Genomic DNA, 11864 nt, shown 5'->3' on the forward strand with positions numbered 1-11864 from the left:
GAGCTAGATTGCTTAGGTTCAAATCCAGGCTCCATTACTTACTAGCTGTACAACCTTGGTCAAGTTGTTTAACCTCTCTGATCTTCAGTCTCCTCATCTATAAATTGGGAATGATGATACCAATTATCTTTTAAGTTCCTGGCATATAGTAAGTGCTCAATACATGGTACTTATTATTATTAACCTATATATTCACTTGGCAAATATTTGTTGAGTGCTTGTTCAAAGCACTGTTGTAGTTGTTGGAGATATACCAGTGAAATAAAGCAGAGAAGTTTCTGCCCTCATGGGGCTTACATTCAGTTAGGGGAGCCCAACAAGAAACATATAAAGAAGTAAATATATATGTATGAGATGGTGAGATAAACTACAGAGAACAATAAAGCAATAGAGAGGGCTGTCATCATGGGGGTTTTGCTCTTTGGTCAGGAGAGGCTTTGTTGAGTAAACAACATTTAAGAGACTTGGAGGAAGTAAGGAGCAAACCACGCAGATGTTTGGGAAGAAGAGCCTTCTGATAGAGAGAATAGCAAATGCAAAGTCCCTGAAGTAGAAGCATAACTTGCTTGTCTAAGAAAAAGTAAGAAGTACAGTGTGACTAGAGCTGAGTGAGAAAGAATGAGAGTAGTTGGGGCCACTTCCCTGAGTAAAATGGGGAGCCATTGGAGCCATTTTTAGCAAAGGAGTGATATGAACTGGCTCATAGATTAAGATGTTACTCTGGCTGCTGCATTGCAAAAGTCTATACGAATGAAAAAGGACTATAGGGGAACAAAGGCAGAAGCGAGTGGTAGTGGTGGAGGTAGAGGAATGCTCAGATTCTAGATCCATTTTGAAGGTTAAACTCACAAGAGTGATGGATTAGATACAAAATATGGGTTGGAGTAAAGAGTGATGGCTCCAAGGTTTTTGACCCCAATGACCAGAAGGATGGAGTTATTGAGGATGAGCTTTGGGGCACCCCAATAGTTAGAGATCAGGGAGATAAAGTGGAACCAGCAAACAAAACAGAAAGGGTAGCCGGCGAGGTAGGAAGAGAACCAGGACATTATCCTGTAGGCCAAGTGAAGAAAGTATTTTAAGGGGAAAAGGAGTGATCAATTGTATTGAATGATCAAGAAAGATGAGGACTGAGAATGGACCACTGAATTTAATAACATGGTGTTCATTGGTGACTCTGACAAGAGCAGTTTCAGTGAGACGTATAGGGGGAAAAAATGGGTCCAAGAAAGAATGGAAGGAGAAAAACTAGAGACAGCAAGTATAAGCTAGTCTTTTGTGGAGTTTTGCTGTAATAAGTGTAGAGAGAATAGGGTGATAGGTAAAGGGAAATGTTGGTCAAGAATTTTTTTTATATACAGTAGATCTTCCTGCCTGCTTGTATGTTAATGGGAATGATACAATAAAGAGAAAAAACAATATAGGAGAGAAAGAGGAGAATTTCTAGAACACTGTTTTTGAGAATATGAGAGTGGATGACATCTAGTGCCCAAGAAGACGGGTTGGCTTTCCATAGGAATATGGATATTTTATCCATAATCACAGGAATAAAGAATGACTATATAAGAATAAATACAGGCAGGTGGGTAGATTTGGTGGTGGGAGTATATGTAGTTGTATTCTCTGGGAAGCAGACACCAAGATGGTGTTAGAAATGTAGGCGATTTATTGGGGATAATGCCTGGGAAAGATGAAGGGTAGAGGGTGCAGGAATAGGCACCTGTGAAAGGAGAGAGGAAAAGGAGACTTGGGTAGGAATTATAGTCAAGTGCAGTGCAGCTCTGAGAAAGTCTTGCTAGCCCAACATTGCTCCAGGGGAAAAGGAGAAGGAGGGTGAACCAACCACAGAAATATAGTAGGCTCATCAGTTAGCATTAAGGGCTCACTTGAGTTTAGTTTTTGGTTTTTTTTTTTTTAATTGTCAAATGTCTTGGCATTTAAAAAATTTTTTTTATATTGGACTATAGTTAATTTTTGAGTTTAGTTTTAATGAGTTTAAAATGAGAACAATCTGTTTTTACTATTTTCTCTAGCCATTTTCTCTGCTTAGGTGCAGGCCTGGCAAGTTGGATTTAACCAGATTTGAAGATTTGCCCAACTAAGGGAGGGAAGGGCAAAGGAGTTGAGGATGTTTGCAAGAGAGTAATCACATAAAAATAAAGAAAGCAGGAAAGGGAAGATATGAGTTGGTTGAGGTCTAATGAAAAGGAAATGGTTTAACAAGTTGTTATAGGTGCAGGTGGGCTTGAGGAGTTGGTAGAGTTGGTCTTTTGTTGCCTTTGGCAAGAACTGTTTTGGTAAGGATCGGAGGTTGGGAACAGATCAGTGAGTAGAGCAGTGAGAGGGAAGTGAAGAAATAGAGACATTAAGTGTAGCCAGTGCTTTCCAGGCATAAGAAAATGAAGGCCTGATTGAAAGAGAGAATGTGGGAATAACGTGGGAAACACAACAAGATGTCAAGCACTTGCTCCCACTAGGATTGTCGAAGGCCCTATCCTACTGGGCATGCAGGTTCTCAATCTAGCTTTGTCCCCCAGGTCTGGGTAGAAGACCACCAGATTCTCTAGGTGAGGATTAAAGCCCTAGAGGAGTTTAGACTGTGTCTTTTTTTTTTTTTTTTTTTTAATTCTTGGCTGCGTTGGTTCTTCGTTGCTGCACGTGGGCTTTCTCTAGCTGCGGCGAGTGGGGGATACCCTTCATTGTGGTGCGCGGGCTTCTCATTGCAGTGCCTTCTCTTGTTGCAGAGCATGGGGTCCAGGCACGTGGGCTTCAGTAGTTGTGGCACAAGGTCTCAGTAGTTGTGGCTTGTGGGCTCTAAAGCGCAAGATCAGTAGTTGTGGCGCACAGGCTTATTTGCTCCACGTCATGTGGGATCTTCCCGGACTAGGGCTCGAACCCATGTCCCCTGCATTGGCAGGCGGATTCTTAACCACTGTGTCACCAGGGAAGTCCCAAGGACTGTGTCCTTTCTTTAAGGCCCCTCTGAGTAGTAAAATTTATGAAGACAGCTCTAAGGATCAAATTCTAGCACCTGGATGAACACATTAGAGAACTCAGAAGTCCCGTTTCTGACTGCAAACTTGTACTGGCTACAGTTCAAAAGCAAATTCAAAGAGTTCCATAAAGGTTGTTTTACTGTGATATAGCAGAAAGAGGACCAGACTTGGAACCAGAAAACCTGGTTTCTAATTCTAGTTCTACCACTCACTAGCTATATAGCTTGGGGAACTGATTTAATCAGTCTGAATCTCGTATTCCTCATCTAGAAGGTGGGAGCAGTAACACCTCATACACTGCTGTAAGGAATACAAATAATGTGTGTAGACTGTCTCATACCATGCTTAGCAATACTGTAGGCATTCAGTAGATGTTTGTTGAATCTGAACCAATTTTATTTATGAACAAATTACACACGCATGCACACACACACACACTTCTCTCCACCCCACACATACTGAAAATTTATAGGTAAATAAACACCATACCAGAAATCTTTAAGAGTGTGGGAAGATGCCAGACATTTCTAAAGTGAGTTATCTTTGTTTATACCATCTGTAAATTATTTTGAAATTCCACACTCTAAACAGGACATAGAGAAGCAATGGAGAGAACTGTACAAAGAAATGGAAAAAAGAAAACAGGAAAAAGAGGCCAAGAAGAAAAAGGAAAAGGAGGAAGAAAGGGAAGATGACATCTGGGGAATTGAAGAGGGAAGTGAAGAGGATTCTGCTGAGGACCCAGGAAATTACAGGCAGCTGAAGGAAGATGATGATGAAAGAGCATTTCTGGGTAAAAATGTAGAAGTCCATGTTGATCAGAGGATGAACTATAACTGGGTAACAAGTGGTTACTACTCAGAGGCAAATGATGTTGCTTAAAAGGTAGAATGTTCATGGTTTGGCAAAGTCTGGGGAGCAAAATTACTTGCTTTCTCTGAATGAACATTGAATTTGGATTTCTATATCCCATCTCCTTTGCTCTGTATGACCTTGGGAAAGTCCCATCACTTCTTGAGGCTTCTCTTGTCAATGGAAAGGGAGTGATAATTCCTGTTTCATGAGGCTGCTGTAAGGATTAAATTAGATATGTGTGCAAAGTGCCTGATATAAAAAGACAGTCAACAAATAGTAGCTATTACTACTTACCATTATCATGGTATTTATAAAATAATTGACAGTAAAAAAGCCTCTGTATAAACCTGAGCCTCACTTTCAACTTATTCCAGTATATCCAGTGATGTTATTACAGATGTAAATCTGTATTATTTAGTATTTACTGAGCAGTTCTGATAGCTGTATTTGTGGGCGATGATGCTTGATGTTTTCTCTTGCAGGTGTATCAAGCACTTAAAAACAAAATCAGACTTCCTCCTAACATAAACAAAGATACTTTGTGAAACTCCTTTTGCTTCTCTGCTGTTTTGTGCAGTAATTTTAAATTAATTATTACTTGTTTGCAGGTTTGCTGGTTTTATAGTTATCCTTTCTGTACCATTGGCTCACTATATTATTATATGCATTCACATAGCTCTTTACAGATCACAAAGCACTTTCCTATAAATTTGAGCAACTACTGCAATGTGCTCATTTAATCCTCAGAACAGCCATTGTAGAGGATACCATTATTATCTTCCTTTTACAGATGCAGAAACTGCTAAAAGGAGGCAAGTCACTTGCTCAGGGTCAAATAACCAGTAAGGGGAGGGACACGTATCTTAACTCAAGTTTGTCTGGTTCCAAAGATTATCCTTCCATTGCATTAGGCTGTTTGTTGAATGAGTGAGTAAATATCTATTACGACTGAGTACAGATAGTAGGCAAGTCTCACATGGAAAAAATACCCTTTTAACAAAAATAATCATAAAGTAATTTTCCTCTTTTAAAAATTTTCTCAAAAAATAAACATACAAACAAGTAGCTGCATGAAGTGTGACAGCCTTTTCATAAGAAGCTAATGTGGTTGCCAGGTGTTCAAGGCGACCATGGTTGATTCCTGGCCCTACTTACTTATCAGCTGTATTACCTTAGGCAAGTAATCTAACTTGCCTGTGGGAGTTATTTTCCGTGTCTCATTTTTCTGTGTCTCATTTTTCACATTTGCAAACTCAGCTGTGAGGATTAAATGCTGACTCTTCCTTCCTTTATTTTACTAGGACTACACCAAAAATTAATCCCAGTCTAGCTGGAGAGTCAAGCCCAGACACAATTATCATATTATAGCACAGGGCTACAAATTTAGGTCTGGAACATCATAGGTGCTCAATAAATATTAGTTAAAAGAATGAACAAATCTCTGACTGGTGATTTCAGGGAAGAGTTCACGAAGGAAGTAACTTTTGAACCAGCTCTTGAAGAATTCATGAGTCTGTCTTTCAGAGGAGGATATGTGTGAACCAAATTTCAGAGTCAAAGAGCAGGGCACCTGTATGACAGGAGTGGGGTGGTGAGGTCAGGGAGAAGCAGCAAGTACTCCTTCTTCCTTCTTTCCCGTAGGTTGGAGTTGGCTGTAGTGTCTGGGCCTGACAATCTTTGGAATGTTCTGGTTTGGAAAACTTGCCTTTGCAGGGAGGCAAAACTTTACCTCTTCCCTCTTAGGGTCTTCAGCTGGGCCTTAGAATTTAGGTAACGTAAGACAGATGCACAGGAGAAAAACATACAAATTTATTCAATGTAAGTTTTATGTGACACGGGAACCCTCATAAGGAAATGAAGACCCAAAGAAGTGGCAAAACCTAAATGCTTTAATACTAGGTTAAACGAAGAGAGGCAATTGTGGAAAAGTAACTAAAATGTACAGGGAGGCTAAAGGAAGATAAGAATTATTTTAACAATGTCAGTTTGTGTAGAATTCTCTTGCTCTCAGCTTGATGAGTGTTTCTTTTCTCCTGGTATGTGGAGGGCAGCTCCTACGTGGGAGCTTTACCTCCTGTATTCAGGAGGAAAGGGGAGATCAAAGTATCCCTTTTGTATCTGCTGTTTTTCAAGTGCCTTTAGCTTAAAATAACCCTTATGCCAGAGTGGCATATTTTGGGGTAGCATATCTTGGCACTCTTCACCTTTATACCTGTTTCTATAACATAGAGTCTTCTCATGGTGAAAAAGAGTAAGGCTTCAGGTACTGAGTCTAAACCCTGTCTTGGGGCTGCAGGGCTGGTGTGTGAGGAATCTATGTTTTAGGGATACCATTGTTTACTACCAATGTCTGCTCTGATTGGTCAGGCATATGTTCTACCAGTTGTTACATATTTTCATTATCACCAGATAAAGATACTGATTTTCATGCAGAATTCTGAGGGAGTAGTAAACAATAAAGATCCATTTGAGGGAATTCCCTGGCAGTCCAGTGGTAAGGACTCTGAGCTTTCACTGCTGAGGGCACAGGTTCAATCCCTGGTCGGGGAACTAAGATCCTGCAAGCTGCGCCGGGCGGCCAAAAAAAAAAAATCCATTTGAATATATTCTTTAAAGTTGCTGCTTTACCTTTGTTAATTTTTTACCTTTATTTTGATTGATTGTACAAACATTATTTCAGAAATTAATGTAATTTTAACAAGAAAAAATTCATGCATAGTTCCATCCATTCTGCACACAGACTGAAATTTTTGTGTTTCCTGCTAGGACTTGTCTTTTGAATACCACCATTCTGCCACTGAACCATACTCCTCCAGATTGAGTTTTTCTTTTGAACTTCTGTTTATATGTTTAATTTTCAAAAGTAACAGATGTTCAATGTAAAAAACTTCATATCTACAAACACATTAAGAAAAAAGTAAAAATTTTTAATTATTCCCAAATCCAGAGACATCTGTGCAATATTTATTGTCTTTTCTTCCAGTTTTGTGTTTATTCATTGGTTAACTGGTTTGACTTTGGGTTGAAATGATTTAGTTAATCACACTCTTCAGTACAGGGCACTTTATCCTCTTTGGTCAGTGATTATCACTTTTAAATTTTATTTGATACGTTTTTTTTCTTTTACTGCCTTTCCCTTCCCCACACAAGCAACTAAGTTCTATCTGATGTAAAACTGTTTTTTGCATATGTTCTTACAAAATATGAATTTTTGTTTGCCCTGGGTGTATTTTTAATTTATGTAAATGGTATAGTGTTTAAATCTCATCTTGTTACCTCATATTTTTCACTATGCACTGTTTTTTTTGTTTGTTTGTTTGTTTTTTTGTTTGTTTGTTTTTTTGTGGTACGCAGGCCTCTCACTGTTGTGGCCTCTCCCATTGCGGAGCACAGGCTCCGGACGCGCAGGCTCAGTGGCCATGGCTCACGGGCCCAGCCGCTCCACGGCATGTGGGATCTTCCCGGACCAGGGCACGAACCCGTGTCCCCTGCATCGGCAGGTGGACTCTCAACCACTGCGCCACCAGGGAAGCCCTGCACTGTTTTAAAAATGCATTCATGTTAGAAATAGACAATCTGATGAAAGACCAAACACTTGTAGTGAAATTTAATTTGTAATTTAAAAAAAAAACCTCCCATCAAACAAAAATCAGAACAGAATGGCTTCACAGGGAAATTCTACCAAACATATAAAGAAGAGCTAATATCTATCCTTCTCAAACTCTTCCAAAAAGTTGAAGAGGATGGAACACTGCCAAATTCATTCTACAAGGCCACCATTACCCTGATACCAAAACCAGACAAAGACACTACAAAAAAAGAAAATTACAGGCCAACATCTCTGATGAATATAGATGCAAAAATCCTTAACAAAATATTAGCAAACCGAATTCTACAATATATAAAAAGAATCATACACCATGATCGAGTGGGATTTATTCCAAGGATGCAAGGATGGTTCAATATCAATCAGTGTGATATACTTCATTAACAAAAGGAAGGATAAAAATCACATGATCATCTCAATAGACACAGAAAAAGCATTTGACAAAATTCAGTATCCATTCATGATAAAGACTACCATCAGAGTAGGTATAGAGGGAATATATATCAACATAATAAAGGCCATGTATGATAAGCCCACAGCTAACATATTAATGGTGAAAAGCTGAAAGCATTTCCTCTAAGATCAGGAACTAGACAAGGATGCCTACTCTTGCCACTTCTCTTTAACAGAGTATTGGAAGTCCTAGCCATAGCAATCAGAAAAGAAAAATAAATAAAAGGCATTCAAATTGGAAGGGAAGAAGAAAAACTGTCACTATTTGCAGATGACATGACACTATGTGTATAGAAAACCCTAAATCCCCACCAAAAAACTATTAGAACTAATAAATGAGTTAAGTAAAGTGGCAGGATACAAGACTAATGTACAGAAATCTGTTGCTTTTCTATACACTAATAATGAACTATCAGAAAGAGAAAGCAAGAAAACAATTCCATTTAAAACAGTATCAAAAAGAATAAAATACCGCAGAATAAACTTAACCAAGGAGTTGAAAGACCTATACTCTGGAACTATAAAATCTTGATGAAGGAAATGAATGATGACACAAAGAAATAGAAAATACTCCGTTTTCATGACTTGGAAGAATTAAATATTGTTAAAATGTTCACACTACTCAAAGAAATCTACAGATTTAGTGCAATCCCTATCAAAATACCCGTGATATTTTTCACAGAACTATAACAATCCTAAAATTTATATGGAACCACAAAAGACCCCAAATAGCCAAAGGAATCTTGAGAAAAAAGAACAAACCTGGAGGTTTCATGCTCCCTGACTTCAGACTATACTACAAAGCTACAGTAATGAAAACAACATGGTACTGGCAAAAAACAAAACAAAACAAAACAAACAGACATATAGACCAGTGGAACAGAATAGAGAGCCCAAAAATAACCTACACATTTATGATCAGTGAGTTTACAACAAAGGAGGAAAGAATATATAATGGGGAAAAGACAGTCTTCAATAAGTGGTGCTGGGAAAACTGGACAGCTACATGTAAAAGAACAAAATTAGGACATTTTCTCACACCATGTACAAAAATAAACTCAAAATGGATTAAAGACTTTAATGTGAGACCAGAAACTGTAAAACTCCTAGAAGAGAACATGAGCAGAACACTCTTTGACATTAATCATAGCAATATTTTTTGGATCTGTCTCCCAAGGCAAAAGAAACAAAACCAAAAATAAACAAATGGGACCTAATTAAACTTAAAAGCTTTTGCACAGCAAAGGAAACCATTGACAAAATGGAAGGCAACCTACTGAATGGGAGAAAATATTTGTAAATGATATGACTTATAAGGGGTTAATGTCCACAACGTATAAACAGCTTATACAACTTAATATCAAAAAAACAATCAACTCAATTAAAAAATGGGCAGAAAAACTGAATAGACATTTTCCCAAAGACATACAGATTCTAACAGGCACACGAAAAGATGCTCAACATTGCTAATTATTAGACAAATGCACATCAAAACCACAATGTGATATCACCTCACACCTGTCAGAATGACTATCATCAAAAAGAGCACAAATAACAAATGTTGGCAAGGATGTGGAGAAAAAGGAACCCTAGTATACTGTTAGCGGGAATGTAAATTGGTGTAGCCACTATGGAAAACAGTATGGACAGTCCTCAAAAACTAAAAGTAGAACTCCATATGACCCATCAATTCCACTCCTGAGTATATATCTGAAGAAAATGAAAACACTAATTCAAAAAGATACATGCACCCCAACGTTCACAGCAGCATTATTTATAATAGCCAAGACATGGAAGGAACCTAAGTGTCCATCAACAAATAAATGGATAAAGAAGATGTGATATAGCCATTATTTTGTGATAAGTTTAAATGGAGTATAATGTATAAAATTATTGAATCACTATGTTGTACACCTGAAACTATTAAAATATTGTAAACCAACTATATGTCAATAAAAAATAAAATGCATTCTTGTTGCTGTGTGTATATCTAATCCATTTCTGATGATTACTGCATAATATTTAATGACAGAACATTTACCACATTTTAGCTGTCTACTCTCCCAGTGATAGACAACCAGGTTGTCTTCAAGTCTCCACCATCATAAATAACACAGCAATGAATATGTTTCTGTGTCTGCATAAGAATTTCTTTGGGATATATCCCAGGAGTGCAACTGTGGGCTCATAGAATATGAGTTCTTGATTTGCATAATTTATGTCAGATTGCTTTCGATAAGGCTATACCAGTCCATACTCCCACCACCACATATAAGGGTTTCAGCATCCCCACAACCCAACCAGCTGGCATTATCAAAATTTTATAGTTTAATAGATGTAAAACGATAGTACATTGCTGTTTTAATTAACATTTCACTGATATTTTTGAGCATCTCTTCATATGTCTTGATTTTGGGATTTCCTCTAGGTTCATGTTTTTTGCTTATTTTCTTTCTAGGGGTTGCTACCCTCTTACTTATTTGCAAGGATTTTGTGTATTAAATATTTCATATATCTTTTCTCATTCTCTCATCTAGTTACTTTGTCTACAGTGTCTTTTGGTGAATAGAAATCTTTATTATTCATCAATATTATTGTCTTATAGTTTGTGCTTTTTATAATAGGTTTTGCTTTTCCATTCTCCTCAGTCACAAACTGTAATAGTCTCCTATGTTTTTCTTTTATAATTTTATTTTTCACATTTATTATATCTTTAATCCTTCTCAAGCCAGTCTTGTATGAGGTATAGAATTGATGAAATATGGTAATTATACTTTAAGCCTTGATATATCAGTTTCTGAGAGGGGGATATTAAATCTTCTACTACAATTATGCTTCTATCTATTTCTCCCTGAAGTTGTCTATATTTTAAGACTGTATAATTAGGTGCATCTATGTGTTTTACCTATTACATTTATGTGTTTGCTTCTTTTATGACTATGTAATGACTTTTTATCACTTCTTATCATTTGAGACTAAAATTCCTTTTTGACAGATACTATGGTCACAACCCAGTTCATATTTTCCTGGTGTATCTTTTTTCATCTTTTTATTTTTAGTCTTTCCATCTCCTTATGTTTTAAGTGTGTCTTTGATAGCCAATTTACTGTTGGATATATTTTTAAAAAATCCAATTAGTGAGGTTAATTTATTTGCACTTAACATAATTGCTATATATCAAGAGTTAATCCTACCATCCATGTGCTACACACTTTTATTTTTAACCTCCATTTCTACTTTTTTTTTGAAGTATAGTTAATTTACAATGTTGTATTAGTTTCTGATGTACAGCAAAGTGATTCAGTTATACATATATACATGTATATTCTTTTTCATATTCTTTTCCATTATAATTTATTACAAGATATTGAATATAGTTCCCTGTGCTATACAGTAGGAACTTGTTGTTTATCTATTTTGTATTATAGTAATTTGTATCTGCTAATCCCAAAGTCCTAATTTATCCCTCCCCGCTGCTATCCCCTTTGGTAACCACAAGTTTGTTTTCTATGTCTGCAAGTCTGTTTCTGTTTTGTAAATAAGTTCCATTTGTATCATATTTTGGATTCCACATATAAATGGTATCACATAATATTTGTCTTTGTCTGTCAGACTTACTTCACTTAGTATAGTAATCTCTAAGTCCATCCACGTTGCTGCAAATGACAGTATTTCATTCTTTTTATGGCTGAGTAGTATTCCACTATATATATACATATATATGTATGTATATATATATATATATATATATATATATAAAACATCTTCTTTATTCATCTGTTGATGGACAATTTAGGTTGCTAACATGTCTTGGCTATTGTAATTTGTGCTGCTATGAACACTGGGGTTCATGTGTCTTTTTTTTTTTTACTATTTTTATTTTTTATTTTTTATTTTTTGCAGTACGCGGGCCTCTCACTGTTGTGGCCTCTCCCGCTGCAGAGCACAGGCTC

At 36.9% G+C, this 11864-nt stretch overlaps 1 protein-coding gene across 2 annotated transcripts in view; it reads left to right on the plus strand.

The window, feature by feature from the left end:
• Nucleotides 1-11208, plus strand: part of LOC101276098 (calreticulin-like) — a 29933-nt gene extending 18725 nt beyond the window's left edge. For both annotated transcript variants that reach the window (XM_049700166.1, XM_049700174.1), the window contains one exon: nucleotides 3588-11208. In XM_049700166.1, coding sequence (XP_049556123.1) covers nucleotides 3588-3878 — 291 coding nt within the window. In that variant the 3' untranslated portion in view covers nucleotides 3879-11208. The remainder of the gene's footprint in view (nucleotides 1-3587) is intronic.
• The last annotated feature ends 656 nt before the right edge of the window (nucleotides 11209-11864 follow it).

Source organism: Orcinus orca, chromosome 1 (genome assembly GCF_937001465.1).
Source record: "Orcinus orca chromosome 1, mOrcOrc1.1, whole genome shotgun sequence".
Lineage (NCBI taxonomy): Eukaryota > Metazoa > Chordata > Mammalia > Artiodactyla > Delphinidae > Orcinus > Orcinus orca.